The sequence below is a fragment of the Dermatophagoides farinae genome, chromosome 2 (genome assembly GCF_024713945.1).
Source record: "Dermatophagoides farinae isolate YC_2012a chromosome 2, ASM2471394v1, whole genome shotgun sequence".
Taxonomy (NCBI): Eukaryota; Metazoa; Arthropoda; class Arachnida; order Sarcoptiformes; family Pyroglyphidae; genus Dermatophagoides; species Dermatophagoides farinae.
The window spans coordinates 4,188,200-4,209,547 of NC_134678.1; the positions used below are offsets into that span (position 1 = coordinate 4,188,200).

The 21,348-nt window shown below is 30.5% G+C and overlaps 5 protein-coding genes across 10 annotated transcripts; 3 read left to right on the top strand and 2 right to left on the bottom strand.

Annotated features, from left to right (window-relative positions):
• The first annotated feature begins 178 nt into the window (after positions 1 to 178).
• On the top strand, positions 179 to 1,225 carry LOC124493819 (serine/threonine-protein kinase chk-1). Its single transcript, XM_047056929.2, has one exon. The coding sequence runs from the start codon at positions 212 to 214 to the stop codon at positions 1,088 to 1,090; it is 879 nt and encodes a 292-aa protein (XP_046912885.2). The 5' UTR covers positions 179 to 211; the 3' UTR covers positions 1,091 to 1,225.
• Positions 1,060 to 5,682, top strand: LOC124493831 (monocarboxylate transporter 12). The gene is made up of 5 exons (XM_047056940.2): positions 1,060 to 1,146; positions 1,236 to 1,524; positions 2,455 to 3,252; positions 5,274 to 5,399; positions 5,477 to 5,682. Exons 2-5 carry the CDS (start codon positions 1,239 to 1,241, stop codon positions 5,680 to 5,682), a joined length of 1,416 nt encoding a protein of 471 aa, XP_046912896.2. The 5' UTR covers positions 1,060 to 1,146; positions 1,236 to 1,238.
• On the bottom strand, positions 5,667 to 9,696 carry LOC124496712 (uncharacterized). Its single transcript, XM_075728374.1, has one exon. The coding sequence runs from the start codon at positions 8,599 to 8,601 to the stop codon at positions 5,758 to 5,760; it is 2,844 nt and encodes a 947-aa protein (XP_075584489.1). The 5' UTR covers positions 8,602 to 9,696; the 3' UTR covers positions 5,667 to 5,757.
• Positions 9,697 to 11,847: 2,151 nt separating this feature from the next.
• On the top strand, positions 11,848 to 19,996 carry LOC124492999 (uncharacterized). Of its 6 annotated transcripts, XM_075728615.1 has the most exons (7): positions 11,938 to 12,088; positions 14,298 to 14,614; positions 15,242 to 15,549; positions 15,614 to 15,779; positions 15,964 to 17,198; positions 17,385 to 17,690; positions 17,760 to 18,841. In XM_075728615.1, exons 2-7 carry the CDS (start codon positions 14,383 to 14,385, stop codon positions 18,534 to 18,536), a joined length of 3,024 nt encoding a protein of 1,007 aa, XP_075584730.1. In that variant the 5' UTR covers positions 11,938 to 12,088; positions 14,298 to 14,382; the 3' UTR covers positions 18,537 to 18,841. The 6 variants fall into 6 exon arrangements, with proteins under 6 accessions (XP_046912024.2, XP_046911992.2, XP_075584730.1 ...); XM_047056068.2 differs by having other exon boundaries at positions 11,848 to 12,088; positions 15,614 to 15,871; positions 17,385 to 19,996; XM_047056036.2 differs by having other exon boundaries at positions 11,937 to 12,088; positions 17,385 to 18,841.
• On the bottom strand, positions 19,859 to 21,142 carry LOC124493035 (uncharacterized). Its single transcript, XM_047056081.2, has 2 exons — positions 20,386 to 21,142; positions 19,859 to 20,324 (listed from the first exon to the last, which is right to left on the bottom strand). The coding sequence occupies exons 1-2, from the start codon at positions 20,587 to 20,589 to the stop codon at positions 20,031 to 20,033; spliced, it is 498 nt and encodes a 165-aa protein (XP_046912037.2). The 5' UTR covers positions 20,590 to 21,142; the 3' UTR covers positions 19,859 to 20,030.
• Positions 21,143 to 21,348: the final 206 nt, after the last annotated feature.

The following is a 21,348-nucleotide window of genomic DNA, read 5'->3' on the forward strand; positions in this document are numbered from 1 at the left end:
ACTTGTCTGTGAATGGCTCGAATTATATTCGAAACTCACCACCACAGCGAAATATATAAAGAATAAAGCAAAAAAATGCTTCTACATATATGATGTATCTTTCTAAAATTTATTGATTAACGTGTAAATCGTTTTCCATTAAATTCTTCGAAATCATAACAATTCCCTGACATATATTGGAAAAATTTTTATTATTTGTTTACAGGCCATCATGTCATCATTAGATTTATCTAATACAGTGAAAATTGTTAAAGCAATCGGCCAAGGTACATATGGTCGTGTGTATCTGATTCAAGAGCAACGCTATCCGAATCAATTGTTGGCATTAAAAGTGATTCATATACTTGGTGAAAGTCTCAAGCTTAAAGTTCAGAAAGAAATCCAAATACACTGTCAATTGGAACATCCGAATATTGTTAAGCTTATACATTCGGAACAAATTTTAACAAATGCATGTTTATATCTTGAATATGCAGTCAATGGCTCTTTGAATCACCATCTGAAAACTAATCAATTGGGTTTGGTAAAATCAAAGGCATTGAAATATTTTCAACATTTGCTCAACGCTCTAAATTATCTCCATGGACTTGGTTTTGTACACCGAGATATTCGACCATCGAATTTGGTCATCGACCAAAATGATTGCTTAAAATTGACCGATTTCGGTATGGCCACAATGTACAAATATCATAATGAAAAATTTATGTTACAGATTTCTTGCGGCATTGAATCTTATCGTGCACCGGAAACTTTTCATTTTGTCGATCGAATATATGTTCGACCTCATAATGGAGTGCCATTAGATGTTTGGAGTTCTGGCATTGTATTAGTTGAAATGTTAACCGGTCGTTTACCATGGAAATCAGTATTGTCAAAAAAATTTAAAGCCTATAAACAATTTGTCGAAGGTGATTCATTAGATTTGAATGAATTTCCGGCTTTAGCATCATTAGATTCGACTATATTTGTAATGCTTGTTGAACCGATGCTACAACCGAATCCAGATTGCCGTATCAATCTATCATACATTATGAATGATTTGAATATAATAATTGGTAGCTTACCGATAGACGAAATTGATCAACATTGAAAATTATTACTCAAAATTAATTACAAATTAAATTATGAATTTTCTTCAAAATTTAAGTATTTGTTTTTAAAAATACGAACTCGTGTGCTTTTTCTTTATTCCTAATATTCTCACTTTATTTCCTTTTATTACATACTGCCAATAGAAAATGAGTCTGAACAGCATTCGCCTTTTGTATCTAGAAACTTTATATTCATCTCGTACATATTCATCATTATCATCATCAGATTCGTTTTTGAATCGTGATTCACCAAAAATTGATGGCCAATTCGGTTGGATAGTGGTGATGTCATCATTATTTATATCTGTACTTGATGATGGCTATGCATATACTTGTGGCCAATTTTATGAACAATTTTTAGCCATTTATGGTCAAACTGAAACAATAACATCAATCTTTATATCGATTATGAATGGAACTATTTACGGTATCTGTAAGTATTTATTTATTATTATCCACATCTTATGACACATGATTCGAAAGAATGTGTTTACAACATCTTATTCGATATATATTCAAATTTATTCTTACATGTTCTTGTTTGATGATGATGATGATCACAATTGTCTACTTGAATTGTTGAATTTGTTTTGTTATTGCTTTTGTTCAAGATACAAATTCTTCACATTAGTCGAATGCATGAAAAAGTAAATATTTTATTTTATTATAACTATTTATAAAAAAAAAATTTCGTGAGAAAAACATTGACATTTGCATTCGGCAGGTTTTGTGTTACTTTGCAATAATAATGATGATGAAGATGGAAAAAAAATTCTGATGAAAAATGATTTTTGTTTAGTTGATACACCACTATATTTTGAAAACATGTTCGAATGCGAAAAATTCTAAAGATTTGGTGCTAGATATACTATTACTACATATGTATTCTGTACATCATCTCTTGTTTCAGAAAAAAAATTTCATCATTTATGGTGAAACAATTATTTTTCATTCCGACTGTCAGTTTTTTTTGTTGAATAATAACCTGAGAAAAAAAATTTCATTTCCCTATGCCATGATCAATTTTTTCTGTTTCCTTTTTTCTTATATTATGATGACCTCGAGAATTTGTTATTACTATTTTTATTTGATCGAAATTGTTTTTAAAAAAACATTCATACAGAATAAAATGCTGAATAAGCCTAAATGCTTATAATAGTAGCGTAATTCACTTGACAATGGATTTGTTTTCGATAAAAAAAAACAGCAGCATTGTGTCTTCCCAAAGGGTGTAAGATTTGAAACAATTTTATCATGGAAATTGTTTATTTTCTGTTTAATGAAAAAATAATCAATTTCCAACAATTACGCAGGATTTCTGTTCTTAATTTATCATCATAAATTATTTGTCTTGTTATTTTAGCTCCATTTGCTAGTGGCCTGATCAAAGTATATGGATGCCGAACAGTATCAATAATTGGTTCCATAATGGCTATCACTGGAATGCTATTGTCAACTATATTCGATCAATCAATCTATTTTCATTTCATTACCATTGGTTTATTGGCCGGCTGCGGCCTAGGGCTACTGTTCATCACACAGCTTGTCATTATAACCGTTTGGTTTGATCGTAAACTTGCATTAGCAACCGGAATCGCTGAATGTGGATCCGGTTTCGGGATGGCTATTTTTGCTTTTATAAGTGATTATTTTATTCAAATGTATACATGGAAAGGTGCCATGATTATATTAGCTGGTTTCGTGTCTACATGTTTGGTTTTTTCCGGCCTATATGCCGAACCTGATTGTCCATCTTTAACGACGTCATCTAAACAAGCTTTGAATTCTAAATCATTGTTTTGTCAAGTGTTGGAAGAAACGGCCGATTTCAGCCTATTATGGACTAGAAAATCATTCTTATTGTTCGTATTGAGCCAATTCATCTTAAATCTAGTCTTTTTTACGCCCGTAATCATCATCACTGATCGTATTAGACGCGCTGGATTTGGTTCGACCGGTGCATCTATTTATTGTTGTTTTGGAATTGCCAACGGTTTTGGAAGAATATTGTTTGGTTTTATATCTACCAGTTTTGATGTAAATAATCTTTGGCTATTTATTGTCGTTACCATTGCACTTGGTGCTACCGTTTGGCTTACTAATTTGGCCTATACATTGGTAACAATGCAATTATTCTATGCATTGATTGGAATATTTTTCGGTAAGTGTGTTTTATTCATTTTATTCATCCAATTCCTTTTTTACCACCTCATCTTAGACGACAAAAAGAATGAAAATGAATAATTTTTCTTCATATTCTTTTTATGTCATCATTTTCATCCGGCAGGAATATCGTCAATGAACGAAAACGAAGAGAAAATTCGAGAATGAGAAAAAAAATAATCATCCATATATATATAATAATAATAATAGTAGTAATGGAAAAATTTGATTATCATCTTAATCATTTGAGCTTAGTTGGATGAAAAAAAATGAATGCATGAATCTAATTTGTGTAAAAATATAGCAAGCTCTTATAATAGTGGATGATTACACGTTTCGTTTGCTATCATCATCATCATCATCATAATTTTGACTGGAAATTATCTTTGAAATTCGTTATCCAAAATAGGTTGAATAGATCCATTTACCAAATCATAATATACTTTGTAGATATATTTTTCTGAATTGTATTTCATCTTGTTATATGCAATTGGAATGATAATTTGAATGTATTCAATTATTTTATGTATTTATGGATAGATGAATCTTCTTTTTTATCATTCAATTTGACTTCCTTTTTTCCATATATTCGGTTCCTTCATTAAGCCGCGTAATCAAGTAATTTTTTTTTTACCCAAAGGTTTTCAACAATCTATCATCGATTGATCCAATGCGAAAAAATATATAATGACGATTATGATTAACGTCGATAGTCGTCATCATAAAAAAAAAATCTAAATTTAGTTTTGTATTTCTATAATCATCATTAGTTTTTTTCTCTACATCAATGAAGAAATTATATCTGTATCGTTCTTATTTTTGAACATATGATCAAACTGACAAAACTTTATAACATTTCATAATGATTGAAGACAATGTGGTATAATTAGTCGTTTAATAGACATTTTGTTTCATTGTTTTTTTTATGATGATCATCTTTCATCTATACAATATTAGGTTATTTCTGTTTCTATTTTTTTGTTTTGTTTTTGATAAATCAAATTATTTTTTCTTGTATTATTATTGTTGTTGTTTGGTGGATCGATACCGAATTTTTTGAATATATATAAAAAAGGAAGAATCTTTTCCATATATATATACAAATAGTGAAAAATAAAAGGTAATTTCAGTTTCCGTATATAGATAGATCATTATCTATACAATTTATGCATTCATTTCTTGATTATCGATTTGATGAATTGAATACAAATGTATGATGTATAAATGGTTGTAGTAGTAGTAGAGAAGGGGGAAGTTGTGCATTTATTGTTTTAAGATTTATCAACTCTATAATTTAATCATTAAAATTATTGCATTTTAAAAAAAGTATGAATCAATGATAGAATAGTATTGCTTTCGTTTATTACTAAACTAAATTAATTAGATAATTTAAACAAATTGAAATTTGATAGAAAGGAACCACTTTCACTGCATAAGACTAAGTGAAATAAAATAATTTCTTGGTTAGTTTAACTCATGTTTTTCAATTCGATAATGGATGATAATTTTGATGAAAAATTCGTTTGAATATTTTGTTGTCTATGTATTGATTTTGTATCATCAATTGCTAGTATGATGATGTGAAAAAATCCATAAACATTTTCAATCGTTGACATTTGAAAATGTATATTTTTGATCAGGCATTGGATTTTATATACAATTATATGAAAATTTTCACCAATTATTTAATATATTAGATTTCATAATAATATTAGAAATGATATCCGGATTGGTGTAAAATATTGCCTATTTGTTCGTTTCTGTTTTTGTGTGGCAAAAAGTTATTATAAATATCCGCACTGTTGGACAAAATATATGAGTGTGTGTTATGATATAGTGAAATTAATACTTGAAAATGTGAATAATAATATTTTTTTTTGTTCATTGTTTTAAATGAATTTCGAATCCGGGTTCCTCTCAACATATGGACGACTTCGATATAATATTTGGACCGTTAATTTATTTTATTTTTTTTTTTTTTTGGTGATTTTCGCAATATCTACGACCAACATAAAAAAGGTGCCAATGTATGTTTAACACCAGTCGTTTTGGTCGATATGTTAGGTACAAATAAAATGGCCAATGCTTATGGAATTGTTTCATTTTTTGATGGTCTAGCTGCATTAATTGGACCACCAATCCTAAGTGAGTAGTAAATTGTTCATACTCATCAATTATTATATTATATGTTATTTATTTCACCATTTTCCTTTTTTGATTAGATCTTACTGTTAATAATAATGATGGAAATAATGACATTTATTCAACATCCATATTGATCACTGGTCTTGTATCGATATGTTCGGTATTATTTTTAATTCCAATCACATGGCTACATGATGATCATCATCATAATGAAGAAGCCAAAATGATATATAAGAATAACAATAAAAAACAAGCTGGCATAGAAGATTTCTGTTTTCATTGAAATTTTAGTTTATTTTTTTTTATCACATACATCATCATTCATATTAACAATAATAATAACAACAACAAAAAAAGTTTACAAATTAAAATTTTTGAAATTTAAAAATGCGATTGCCATCAATATGACGATAAAACCGGAATACATGATGAAATAATGTAAAACATTATTCCTGTGTACAGTTATTAGCGGCATGTTATCATTATTTATTCCATTCTCATGATCAACCACCATCGTCTTCATCGATGTATTGGTTACATTTTGGTCATCATCTATCGATATGGGCATATTATCATTGTTATTATTATTATTATTAGTAATAATACCACTTTTCGATTCAGATGTGGATGCTGTCGATGATATTGTCATTGATAAAAGTGTTTGCTGCTGTCTGGATAATGTTGTTATAATCGAGGTTGGCCCTATGAATGGTGTTGAATTTTGAAATATTCGGCTATTATGTGAATTTGATGAATATGAAGGAGTCGATTTGATTGTTGGCTGTTTACGGTTAAATTTTCGTTTACGATATTCTTTTCCGTCATTGACCGATTGTTTTTTTGATTTTTGATTATCAATTTTCATAGATGATGAATGAACCATTGAGTTGCTATTATTCTTAGTATTATTCATTGACGATGTTGATAACAAATAAGTATGATGTCGTTGCTGTATGGTCAACATGATCAAATGTAATAATGTTGCAGCTGATAGTGAAACAAGTATCACTTTGAGAATGACTAATTCAAGTGGCAATGCTATTGTTGTGTGATTCGATTGATGATGCTGTTGTTGATTCATTTTGCTGAATGATGCAGTAGCAAAATCTAAATTGATTTTCCAATAAATCAAAATGTTGGCAACTATCACAGATAAACAACCAAGTGAAGGTAATGAGGTAAACATAAAAATCGTTGAACTTGGTAGATTTCGCTGACGGCCAGTTGTACGATAATGTAATTCATTTGCCATTGCTAATCCATTGGCCATTTTATGCATTAATATGACAAATAGCATAAGCCATAGTAGAGCAATTGAAGGCTGAATGGCAATGAGAATTCCTTCGCCGATATACAATGCTGGCATGTTATTCAATTGTGTGGTGTCTGGCAGGAAAATTTTTGCCAAAGTTTGGCCACTCATTGAACCGGATGTCGTTGAATTATCATCAAACATTTTATCCGTTTTCGTTGATGAAATGGCATTTGAATGATGGTAATGTTGTGAACAACAATTGCAACAGTTACAGAAACAACAAACCGTACGATTATCTGATTCATTTGGTGATTCTTGCATTGTTCTTTTGCTTATCCATTTGGATTTTTGTTTCACTTCTGAAGAAAATTTTTCCTCTTCATCATGATCATTAAAATCGATACTTTTTAATTTATTTATTGTATTTATATCAGCATTCAATCGAATCTTTTTAACATCGTCTTCAACAGCATCATTAGCTTTTGGATTATGATTAAATTCTGATAAATCATGTGGCAATAAATGATGTTGGCAATGATTATGATGATGATGATCTGAATCATGATTTTGTTTGCTTTTATTGTTAAAAATATTTAGATGAAGATTTTCATCCAGAGTCGATGGCTGATGATGATGGCTACAATTGTTGGCAATCATATTGAATTCTGGTTGTTGTTGCCAATAATATGAGGGTAAATGGGCCGAAGAATTTGATAATAAAGATTGTGGTTCATTATGATTTACAAAATTTTGGCCATCAACTAGATGATTACCATCATTATTATTGCTTAAATTTAAGCTTTCATATTGTTGTGTTGGTTGTTGCTGCTGTTTGATCGGTTCAGCATTCATGTCATCGCCATTTTGCTCGTTGGATCGTTCATTCGTGAAAAATTCATTTTGGACTAGAGGATTAACTTTAGTCATTGTCGATGCAAATCCTGGAATCATTATCATTTTATCTATATGATAATTTTGTTGATAATTAGTTGAATTATTGTCATTGCTGCTCATCATTGTTATAGGGGTTGAACGATCAAAACATGTGCGTTCACAATCTTTTCTACCATCATTTGTTGATGACGAACTACCCGATGATGAATAATTACTTGTTGTAAACGTTTTTCGACTACAATCGATGAGAAAACGTTTCGTACAATTGATACGATAATCTAACGATGTATAATTGCAATGGACGTCTGAAGAACTTATCACTACAGTCGAATTAAATGCCCAAAAATATTTACGATAACGAAAACATAATTGTATGAATTCTTCGACAAAATACAATGTGAAAAATGCCAAACAAAGTATCACTTCAACGATTGGTATTGGTGAAAATTTCAATGCAAATATGTTGTTTAGATGTGAATATTTTTTTTCACTATTTACATTAGCAAACTTGTCTCTATTTGTAGGTTCTGTATCATTATTAATGGAAAATTCATCATTGAACACCAGATTCACATGGGAATCATTTCTTCGATTTAGAATATATGGCTCCGGTTCAGGCATATGCATTAATGAATTAAAGTTGGAACCATGATGTTGTTGTTGTTGTTGATGATGATACCCATATTGTGATTTATATACATAACTATTCATTAATGTGTCGAAATTTGATCGAAGTTGAGGAATAAAAATTAGGAATAACGATGCCAATAATAGACCACCATTCAATGAACGAAGTAAATTGACGACCACATCAGATATTTGTAATGTGCAAGCAATTGCCATATCACTAATAGATGATGATGGTGATAATGAATTTTTCATTCCATTCAGTTGATTATTATTATTATTGTTATTGTTCAGTCGTCTTAATCGTCTTTTTTTACGTTTATAGAACCAGCGAAGTATTAATAATGGGCAGAATGCAATCAACATTGAAATGGTGAACAGGACGCTTAAAGCTCCAATTTGATGAAATGTCAATATGGTCAACATGGTTATTCATTGATTGCGCTAATGGATGACAATGAATTTATTCGATTATCATTATAATTTGATTAGATTTTTTAGCCATTGAACAAAATTGGTGACATCGACACACAAGAAATCCTTCATTTATTCGTCAATTATGATGGTTGAAATCGACAGGAAATTTTCCCATTATTTCATTCAAATTTTATTTAAACACATATCACGAGTTCAAGGTATCAGATATAATTGATTAATTAATCGATTGGTTAATTTTGATCATTATGAAAATGAATAGCTTTTTTGTATGTAAACGAAATTCACCTCGAATATGTGCAAACAATGATGATTGTGAAAAATTCTGAATTTGTTTTTGTTTTATTTTATCACTTTCTTCTAAATTCACCATAAAAAAGATTCATTCATTTGAACGTTGGTAATTTGCTTCTTTTTTTTGTTGCTTACATAATCAATTGTCATTATAAATATCGTACTACAAAATGACTTTCTATTTTTTCTCATTAAATGATAGATTTTCATGATGATGATAGATGATCGATCAAAGTTTCATTTTTCGTTTATTTGAACGATTTTTATCTAATCGTTTTTTCGATGAAAGTTAATTTAGATCATTAATGAAAAAAATATAGATATGACAACATTTACACATGAAAATTATTTCATTTTTTGAGGTTATTTCCAATCGAGGTAGAAGAAAGATGATTATGATGATGATGATGATGATGAACAATCAAATAATCAATCGCTTTTCAATCATTAATGGATGTTGTTGTTGAGTTGATTTATGCACAAAAGAAACATGAGAAAAAAAGCACGTATAGAATGATGAATAAATCTTAAAAAACCAAAGATGTGTCAATGTGAAGATGATGGATCGATGGATACAGAACAAAGAAAAAACTATTTTCAAAACTATCAATGATAACGAAAATCAGATAGCAATTGAATCTTTAAAGATAAATAAAGAAACACACATTTTTAGTCTGTCCACATGATGGATAATAATACAATGCAAAATTGTACGGGTTATATAACACAAACAAAGAAAAAAGCTTGTCATATCGTTTTCAAGTCAAAGACCACCAACAAACTATCATTGGAATGACTGATAAAATGTTTAGATGAAGTTGAATAAGTTGAAGATTTCGATTTCATTTTCCTTCACTCTCTTTTTTTTGCATCCATACAGCGTTACAGGTAAAGGAGATTCAAACCTTTTTTTTTCTCTCTCTCTCTCATTTACCCATTCACTCTTTGTTTTCATTATTTAAAATTTATTGAATACAAATTCACAAAGTTTTTTCTCTCACAATCTTTGTTTTCCATAATGAGCTTTGATTGTTTTTTTTCGATTTGGTTGTGTTTTCAGGCAAACTTTGTCGTCACATGTTTTAAAAACAATTGTGCGCGTATACCCTGAAAGAAAGGAAATCTTTGCTTATTTTTTCACACATTTCATCATTTATTTTTCATAAATTGGTACGTTTAAATACATTGGAACTAACTAATTATTCGAATGAATTAGGAGAGACAATCAACCAAACAACAAAACAAGATCGGCATCGTTTTTTAACGCCTTAAAAAAACCTTTGGAAAATTTCTTTTTTTTCAACTCGTCGTCGTCAAGCTTCGTTAATTATTATGGGCTCTAATTAGATCGGATCATATATATTTAGTGTATGAAGTGAACTTTCCCATTCTGTTCTGGATTTAGACACAGAAAGTAATAGGTATATGTTAAATATATACAAATAAAAAATTGTTGGCCGTCGTCGAAAAAAATGTGTCGATTTGAAATCCAAAAAAAAAAAAAAATACGATTGGGAGAAGATCCGAATCGTTTATTAATGATGGCCAAAACAAAAAAAAAGGTAAATCAAACCAAATTAGGAGAGAAAATTATTAAGTTCGCCTCAAAATTATGCAAAGGACAATATACAAATTTGCCTGATTCTTCTCCTTGTTGTTGAAGATTTTCGTTTGGGAAAAAAAACAAAGTCTTTTTTCACATTTTCAATTCAACCCTCATTATAATGGATTATAATCATCATATCATTTAATCATCAAATTAAAATAACGATGACGATCATTATATGAATATTGACGAATTATCATAAATTATTATCCATCTACAAGAATCATAAATGATTTTGTGTACAAGAATCTGAATCTAAATTCGAGATGATTGAACACTACTAGTTTTTTCTTATATTCATCTCGATAATTGTCTCTCTCTCTCTCTCTTTCCATCTTGTACTCAGCCAACTTGATTCTGGTATGTAAAACTGTTATCTTTTCAGCTATTTGATTCAATACGGGCAAGTTCAAAAATTGGTTTTAAATATGATATATGTTAACCAATTTCGAGTTTGTATGGAAAATTTTTTGAATGAAAGTAATCAACCAAAAATGAGGGTCCTATGATTTTTCGTGCGAAGCATGATTATATAGTGAAATACTTGATATCATACAGGGTGGTACGAAAAATCATCAACAAAGAACAAAGCTTACTTGTATATTTTACAAATAAAAGCATGTACAAGTCAAATTATGTTGATTACAAAACAACATATATAAATTACAATTTATATAACCAAACATTTTCTATTTGTTTCCCATCCACATTGACCGATTTTCATTTCATCTTAAATCTATTTGTCATTTTCATCTGGTTTTTTTTTACTTTTGTTGATCTCTTCTTTGTCATTCTTCTTGTTCAAATTATTATCATACACATTAATCATCATTCATCATCCACATTGGCAATATGTTGCACTAAATAATGGTAATAATAATTACATTTTGTATAATTACTGTCCACCTCATACACTGGTGTAACCTGTGTTTTTAAAAAATGCACTTAAATAATAATTTCATTCAATTCACTTGTGTTTAGTTTATTCACTTAATTATTATTAACTAAACCAGATTATTAAATGCTGATAAAAGTTAAAAGCGTAACAGGTAATGGGGTACTACTAACGCATCCCCCACCAACAAACTTATTCATATTGCATTTCCGCAACATTGTGGTCATTAATTTAAAAAATGAATGTGTTTTCAAATGATTATAATGAAAAACATCCGGTCATAATTTGACCTAGATTTTAATTGCAGAATTTTTTCCATTTCATTCATCCAAATGTAATTAAGTAAAAAATATTTTTCATATCATTTGGATATATAATGCAAATTTTTTTTAAATCAATACTGTCGCCATCTCTTCGACAAGAATCGCAATCTTGATCATTTGTAAACAATTATTCTGAAATGTGATTATTATTGGATGAAAATTCTCTGAAATAATAATAATATATAAATTTACATTGATGATTTTCTTCGTATGTTGTCGTTGTCACGAAAAAATTTTCCACACAAAGTGGGTATGTATCCACAAAACATCATCAAAACAAATTTCGATGTTTTTTGTGTCGTGAAAAGTTTTTTCTTTTCAACTTCTTGACAAGGCTGTATACCGATAACTTTTTTCGAGGTAAATTATGATCTTTCCATTCTTTACATACATATCTCATAGTTTTTTTTAAAGTGACGCACTATTAATATTTACATTTATGTTTTTATGAAAGAATTATTATTATTTTCAAATCTTTTTATTAATAACCCTATTTGTTTTGATAAGTGATACGTAAACAAAAAGTATGAAGAGAATTAATACTCATTTTTATTTTTATTTTTGTGAATCTTCTCTTTTTATTCTTATTTTTCATTTTTATTATTATCATAAATTAGATGTTGATAATTCAAAGAGTTATGTCCTGTTGATACGGATCTAGAATTCTAAATTCAACATCAAATCGTACTAGGTTTATGTCCCTTCAAGTCACCCATTATCGTGATCTTTTTTATATAACATTTTTTCATTTTTATTCTAATATTTAAGTTATTTCACATGCATTTTGTAATCGTAATTTACATCTAAATTTATACCACAAAATAAAATCGAAAATCCTAAGTCATAATTCACAAAGCTATAAGAATTAATTCTTCTGGTGAAAGCCATTTTTTGGAATTGGTTACCATAATGTCCGTAGCTGAATTTAAACTTTTCAATTTTTATACTTCCAAAATCAAATGTAATAATCGATTGGGAACTGCATTCGTATCATTATATTTTATTGTGTTTTTAATTGAGTTTTATGTTTTTTTTCAACACCAGAATATTTTATCCTAATTCATATAGTCGACCTCATTCACTTGACCCATTTTTGATCTTATTCGTTATTGCATTTATGTGCACCATGTCAATGTCAAACCATGTCAATTCTTTACATTTGAAATGAATTCGTTCTCTCTTATTTTCAATTCGATTGGTTGCATTCATTGAGATTCTTTTTTTTGATGAACGATTTATTCCCCTGTTACTAATTATGTGAGAACTGTTTCTCTTATATTCTGTGCGTGTGCTTGTGTCTTTGTCAAATGACAAACAAAAATTAAAAAAAAAAAATAGAAAATTTGGCAACAAAATTTGAGCTAAGCTAAGATTATTTGACAGATGCAACTCCAAATTTCGTCGTGACGGTTGTATATTAGTTAGTGGTGTTTGTTTAGAAAATCGAAGACGTAGTCTTTGTTGAGGGAAGATTAAACGCCTTGTCGATTATCTTCATTTTTTCTAGGACGTCATATTCAAAAGCCGTATTACGATCACATTCTTTTTTTGTTTGTGTGTTTGTCATTCATTCTATTCATTTTCTGAGTTTTCGATAAACTTATGTTTATATTTTCGCCGGAACGGCGATGTTGAATCCATCCATTTCTTTCCAATATAATGACTATATATAATAATGATTTGGAATTCATTATTCAACCATCAAAAAAAAAAAAATTGATGACCCAGATCGAAATTATTATTATTATTACAAATCAGCTACAAAGCATTTGGCTTTTTAATTCCCCTGTTCCATCTTGTTGTTGTGTATATATACCATGAATAAATAGATATTTTCGTTTTATATTCTACACAATACACAAATGAAATTCTGTTTAGATTTTAAACATTAAACATTAACGATTCGAGAAGGGTGTATACGGAATATTTATAAATGATGAATACACAAATGACAACAAGTATAGTTTGTAAAGTTACTAGTGGTAGCGTAGAAGTTGAGAATTTTATTTCACAAATTCTGTATTTGAAAACTTTGTTATGATATTTACAATATATCAGTCTATTTTTTCAACTGATTCTGCTCTAAAAGTATCTGTTGCTCTGAATATCTTATTCTATACACCAGAATCAAATGAAATGGCATAGTAAACTAAATGCCGCAATTTGTGTGTATTTTTGTGGCTATAACTATGATATTAAACATTTACATTGTATTGCTGTGATCATCAACATTTTCCGTCGTCTTTTTCTGATATTTTTTTCTGTTGTAGAAAATATCAAAGTCATTTAAACAGCATTACTTTTGGAAAGTTTCACGCTGTTGCATCGTTATATGTGTTATATTGTGTAGTTATTCTGGACATTAACTATAATCTTAATTATAGAATTTTGATTCTCAATGTGCAGAACAGATTATTTTAAAATTTTATCCATTTATTATTGAAGTTTTTTTTTAAATTTTTTTGTGATATTTATCTTGTTTTTCACTTATTAATTGGTGTGCTCACATTTATCATTCATTTCGTTTTTTTGTTGTTGCAAGTTTTAAAATTTTTTCATTCTTTTCTAGTTCTCATATGCATTCATTGGGTTGGTCATGAATCCGATTTCCTTTTAATTGTTCAAAACAAAAAAAAATCTCCGAATCATCGAAAATGGCTGAAGAAGATCGAAATAAATTATTCGATGAAATTAGAAATTTTTCTCAACGCAAACTAAAAAAAGTTGAAACAAAAGTGACGACCGGTAGTGGTGAACAATTGACTGAAAAACGTTCACCAAAAGGCTTACAACAGATCAAATCTGATGGTATCAATTCAGTTGGCTATGTTGTTGATAATAAACCGGATCTCCAGGTCGGAATGATTATACCTGGCCTACTAATTTGTAAGTATAAATTCTAATCATCACATATATGATAATAATTAAGGATTTATTTCGAAAAACTATTAGCTCATAATTATTGATATTTGTAGAATAAATGCGAATATTTCTTATTTGGTTTATTAATGTTTTTCAATGAGGTACAAACAGGATTCTTGCTTGTTGCTAGAAATAGAACCATCATCACAATTATCAATATGATGATTGTTGCTATATATTTAGAAAATTGAACGACCAAGCTAAACAATCACATCTCACAAATCAATCTTCATCTTCTCTAGCTGTAAATGAATTTAAGAGTTGCGCTCAATTTTTTTTTTGTTTTTATAATCATCATTGCTGTTTGGATGACGTCAATCGTGAAAGATGAAAGTGTAAAATGAAACTGAAGATTCATCTTCGTTGAGGGCTTTGCAGAATAGGAAAAATTTAAAAGATTATGATTCAGTCAATTTCCGTTTTACTAGTCTCAATTTTACCAAATTTATCATAGGTAATCAAAGTTTATCTAATGTTAAATTTTAGTTTAAATGGTTATTTTCCCAAATGAGTTATATTAACTTTTATAGAAAAAATAACGTAAAAATTACCATACCTTGAACAACTCTAATTCGTTTTTAATTTTCTTAGCTTCTCAAGATGTTGCTCAAGATAAATCCTTATTGGACACATATGAAATTACACACATTCTCAATCTGGCACCTGGCGTTCCTAATGCATTCGAAGATGATTTTAATTACAAAAAGTTTGAAGTATTGGATATACCCGAAACGGACATCACTCAATACTTTGATGAATGCATTGATTTTATTCAAGAAGGCATACAACGTGGTAATTGTCTTGTACATTGTAATGCTGGCGTATCCAGATCAACGGCAATATGTTGTGCTTATCTAATGAAACAGAAAAAAATGAAATACAAAGATGCATTGGCTACAGTATGTATATTTGTGTTAGAATTTTAATTACTTATAGATTAAATTTTTTTCATACAAAACACAGATTCGTGAAGCCAGAGCTTTTGCCAAACCAAACGATGGCTTTGCTAAACAATTGGAACAATATGAAGATCAATTGTTTGGACAAATGGCCGCACCCGATTCATCAGAAGATAAATTTATGGCAAGAAAACGTGCTGAAATTGAAGCTGAAAAAGCAGCCATTTCTGGTTCGTATAATGAATTATAGATTCGAAAAATTTGCAATAACATTTCAGACATCCGCTTTGATGCTTTAATTTGTTATATTGATTGCAGCATTGTAAGTTTTCCCACCTATATGAAACTGCTAATTTTTTCATTTTCAATTCTAATAAGTATTAAAACCTAATTTTAATTTTTCATTGATAATAGGAACATCTTCAGTAAAAAATAAATTAGCACAATTTGGTGCCCAATTGGAATCAGTTTACGCACAACGACTTCAAACTATGACACCGATAAAATTGCCTTTGAAGAAGAAAACACCATCAACACAACCTCAACAACAGCCCCAACCGATAGTCAAGAATCGTAAAAAGTCTAACGCAACTGCTACAATTCCCCCTCCACCACCACCGCCGCCATTATCTGAGCTTAGCAACAAAAATGTTCCTCCACCACCACCACCTCCAAATTCATTGTTGAATAATGATCGAACAACTCCGTCGATTAAGAAAACAACGACCAATAAAGTGATCACAAATGAAAATAAGACAAATATTGTTAAACCGATAAAGGAAATCAATAACCAGAAACAATCCGGAGATCCACCTAGACGGACAGCTAAATCGGATATGGTTGATGAGACACCAATCAAAGTAGCAGCGCAGAAAAAATTATGGGAATCCGCTCATAATCAACAACCTGAAAATAATAATGTACAGAATAAAAAGCCAATCAAATTCAAGACACAACCGCAAGTCACACAAACTTTAGCTAAACCTTCTCCGCCGATATCTCAACCTCAACTACAAGCCACTGATAATAAGACTCCCAATAAAAGTCCGGCTCGATCAAACAAATTAGGAACGTGGGAAAAATGTCCATCCTCAACACCAGCACCATCAACAGTTGCCAATCCAAACACTAAAGCTGAAATTGCATCTCCTGAACCAAAGAAAAAGATAACTATTAAGAAAAAAGATGCCAATAACAATATTATCAGTGGTAACGAATTTGGTCAATCACGGCGATCTACACGTGATTTGGCTGCAGCTATCGAAGCTTCCGCAACGGATTCGAATTCATCCACTCCATTTTCATCGCCTGGAACTCAACGTCGACAAATGTATTATGGACGTCGTACATCGACGCAACCGATCGCATCACAACAGCCATCCGAAAATCAACAGCAACCTGTTGCTTCGCGTAAACCAACCTGGGGTCTACGTGATCAGGTTGATAATCTTATGGAAACGACGCCATCGTCAACACCGACTAGATGTCGTTCACCAGCTTTAGTTCCAACTCCTCGTGACTCACATAGTCCATCACCACAGCCGGTTGGAAGGATGCCGACTGGTAAAAAAGTTTTCGGTCGAGTTCCACCACGTCGAACCAGTCTCAGTGGCAATGGACCTATTGGTCAGAATACTGTAACGAACGATGTAAGTGCAATTTAAGTATAATCATTGTTTCTTTGAATCCATCCCATTCATATTATCCTTGCGATATCTTCTAATTTCAACGGATTTTATTCATCATTTAAACACAAAACAAATGCTTTATAAATATAAAAACCAAAACAATAATTTTGTATCCATGTGTGTGTATTGCATATTGTGTACGTTCAGTTTGTGCCGATTTCACCGCCACCGATTATGGTTTCTGATGATTCTATTGGCCAGCATGATGATAACGATCTAGATGTTGATCAATTTCTTCGTAAGCCACTATCAATGATGATTGACCGTATGAATTTTAGCCGTTCACCATCGCCAATCAACCCTACGAACGAGACAACAGTGCATGTCGATTATTTGCCTGTCAATAATAATCGTCATTGTAAAAATCAGTTACAACAACAACAATTTGATCGTTCATCATCATTATCATCAGGAGATTTGGATTATAATGCTTATTCATTACACAATAATCCGGTAAATCATTCTCTACAACAGCTAAGCTACCATCCTAAACGATCACTATCACCTCTGATTCCGTTTCAGAAGCAATCAAAGCCACCGGAATTTCATCCACAAAATCAACAACCGATATTTCGGCCACAAAAACAATCAGAAAATTATTCATACTTTCAACAACCCCAAACTTGTTGTTCGGTAACAAAAACCTTATCAAAACAACAACAACAAGCTCGTGCTTTTATTCAGCAACAATTAGAAGCGCCTATGAATTTTGCACCATTGGTTCGAAGACATACAACCAACGATCGAATCTGGGCTAATCGTAATAAAAATTCATCATTATCTCAACAACAATCCATTCATACGCCCGCCCAATCGACTCGTTTAATAATAAATGGATGTCGGACAGTTGCAGATCCTCGGTCAGAAATCAATGATCCATTCGATTCGAATCGGCGTGATCAATTGGCTCAATCGATGTTTCTTCAACAAATCGAACCATCATTTGGTCGACAAGCAATTACACCACCACCTGGTCGTATGTTCATTGATAATAGATATAAAGAACAATCGCCATCTGTGATTAATAATAATCGTCCAATATCGCCAAACATTCTCATGCGATCATCTTTGCCGAAAATCATGGAAGATAATAACCATTGTTCGATAGATGTATCATCATCACCAAAGCCACAACCATTGAGATTAGTGTTTAATCGATCAGCAAGTCAACCAATGAATTCAATTTCTAATTCAAATCTTTTCAATACAAATACCCAACAACTACAACCAGAACAATTAGTCGTCATACGTCGTTCGCCAGCATCACACCAAAACATTTGCTTTGCCACTGATTATTGACACAATTCATGTACGAAATCAGCCTAAAAAAAATTTTATTTGCTTCTATTATTGCGATGCACTTATCCCAAAATTTGATATGCTTAATTTTTTGTTTTCTTCGAAAAATTGTACTTTTTTTTATTGACCGACAAAATTCTGTAGAATTTCTCCAATCTTTATCATTTTTAAATTTCATTATTTTTTTTCATAAAATTCATCTATCTGATTCTCATCCTTCTCGTTGACACAGCTGCCCGTGGTATCGGCTCCAAACGCATCGATAACTTCCAGTAATAAAAACAACGACAATGTTAACCAACAAATTGTACAAAATAAATTAAAAACGAAAGAGCCAGAGATAATTAAAAATTCTTCAATCGCGAATAGCATGAAAAATTTGAACAAGGCGAATAAAATAATCGAACCGATCATTGACGAACGAACGACAACAAATGAATCAGCAAAACAAACACAGCCTACTTCTTTGTCATCATCATCAGCGCAAGAAGATCAACATGTCCGTTCCGGTTTTAAGAGAACACCGCTGAGAGAAACAAAAGAACGATCAGTAAATCGTTCGATTGAAGCAAGAAAAAAATCTAAAGGTCTGAATCGTTCATCAACAGCCGAAATTCTTAAATTAATCAAAACAAAATCACGTGCTGATTTTGGAAAAAGTATGGAAACAGTCGATGAAGATGTTGAAATAGAATATCTTTTAGACCAGTTGGAAAAGGATGGATTGGAGAATATCGATTGGGAGGATATTGGTCTTAATGAAAAAGAAGTGAAAGATATTGTTGAGAAGAATAAAGATGATGATGGCTTAGGCGATAATGAAAATGATGACGATGAATCGTCAGAAGAATCAGAATCATCATCGGAAGAAGATACGGATTCTGATTCTTCTGATGATGACGATATGGAACATACCGTATTCAAACCAATCACTCCATCAAAACCGGTTAATGATTTTAATAAACCAAAAGTTACTTCGACGGCAACATTAACATTGAAACCGGTTCAAAATTCACAACCAATGAAACTTGCAGTTGAAAGTGAAGAAGAAACTGAGGATTCATCAGAAGAAGAAACAGAAACAGAATCAGATTGAATGAAAAATAAAATATGTAAAATTGTTTGATTTTTTTTTCTTTTGTTAATTGCTTTAAGCTTTCATACACACACACACACCATGAATATAAACGCATAATCACGTCGGATAATGAACACGAATTATTGATTCATTATCATAATTTATTGAAATTTTCTTCGTTTCATACCATTTGATTCATCATTCTTTTACGATATCTGTTTGAACGCTTCAATGAATAACCTTATTTTTGAATGACATGATCGGTTTTACTTTGATTTGAAAAACATGTCTATTGTATAACCGACGATTTGTTTTTTATTTAATCTTAATTTATTCGAAAAACATTGATAATTATAGTAAAAAATTTATGTCAAAGTGTAAATTATGGATCATATTCTATTTTTTGTTTGGTGATTTTATAATTCTAAAGCTTTTCGTTTACAATCCATCATTTTCTGGACCTTTTGATGAAATTCAGGATTCATATGCGGTGGCCCTCTTGGGCCATTATCTTTTGATTCTTTTTTTTCATCATCATCATTGTCTGGATCATTTCGCGATATATTTCTCGCCTTCTGATGAATGCACATTCGGAATTTTCCGCTACAAATCAAATATACAGTTTCTTTATATGCTTCATCAACAGTAAATCCAACGTCGACTTCGGATTCTCCAAGACATTCTTGGATGTATTGTTCCATAAATTCACGCTTGAGATGATTTGACATAAAAATTAGATTGTTTTAATAAATGTGTTTGAATTAGACATACCTCACCCATTTCGTCTTTAATATCTTCCATACATTTGGTCAATTCATTCAATTGTTCTTCCGTTGTTTTACCAGAGCAAACTTTTTCTTGAATTTCTTGTGATAAACGTTTGAATTCGGGATTCTCTCGCATTGGCGGACCACAATAAACAACTGAAGCAAAAAATATGGACAAAATAACTCCAGTGATGATAATGGATTTCATTTTCAATTGTGTGAATCGAACGAAATTTTAAAATTGTGATTGATCGTTACGTTTTATTTGATGGTAATTTATACTATTCGGTAACTGATCAACTTTCGTATTGATGATGTAAATATTTACTCTTTTGGTTTATGATAACATCGATGAAGTGATTGATAATCAAAATTAGTTGATATCATATATTCTCAGAATCGTGTGACAATCAAAGTTTAATCAGTGAACATAAAACTCGGCAAAGGTGAATAAACAAATTATAAATTTAATTGAATTTTTTCCAATGAAAAATCAAAGTTTGATAAACGTAGATAGTGTAATTTATGTTTGGCTAGCGTGTTAGTAATTAATAATAAAAAGTAATTAAAAACACTATGATTATAATGAAATAGAAATATGAATTAGAGAAACATCTGTGAATATAGCATGATAATGAACCAAGATATAGAACCGATGATATTTGCCAGTTGGATTTGCAATTCTTGCTTGGTATATTTTGTTTTGTAATGAATTATACTCTGTATTGATAGGTCAAACACAATGATCAGAATGGCAAAACTGTACGTTTTTTGTTTCCATGTAAAATTTCGTTGATAAACGTAAACGCTACGCGTCAATTTTGAAATCAATGCACAATTTTCCTGATTATTGACGAAATTCGAACGTAATCTTATTTGATTTCAACAGTGCGCCATCTATTGATCGTCATATGAAACAAATAAACAGCTTGAAATATATTCGACAATCAATTCCGATGTCAATGTA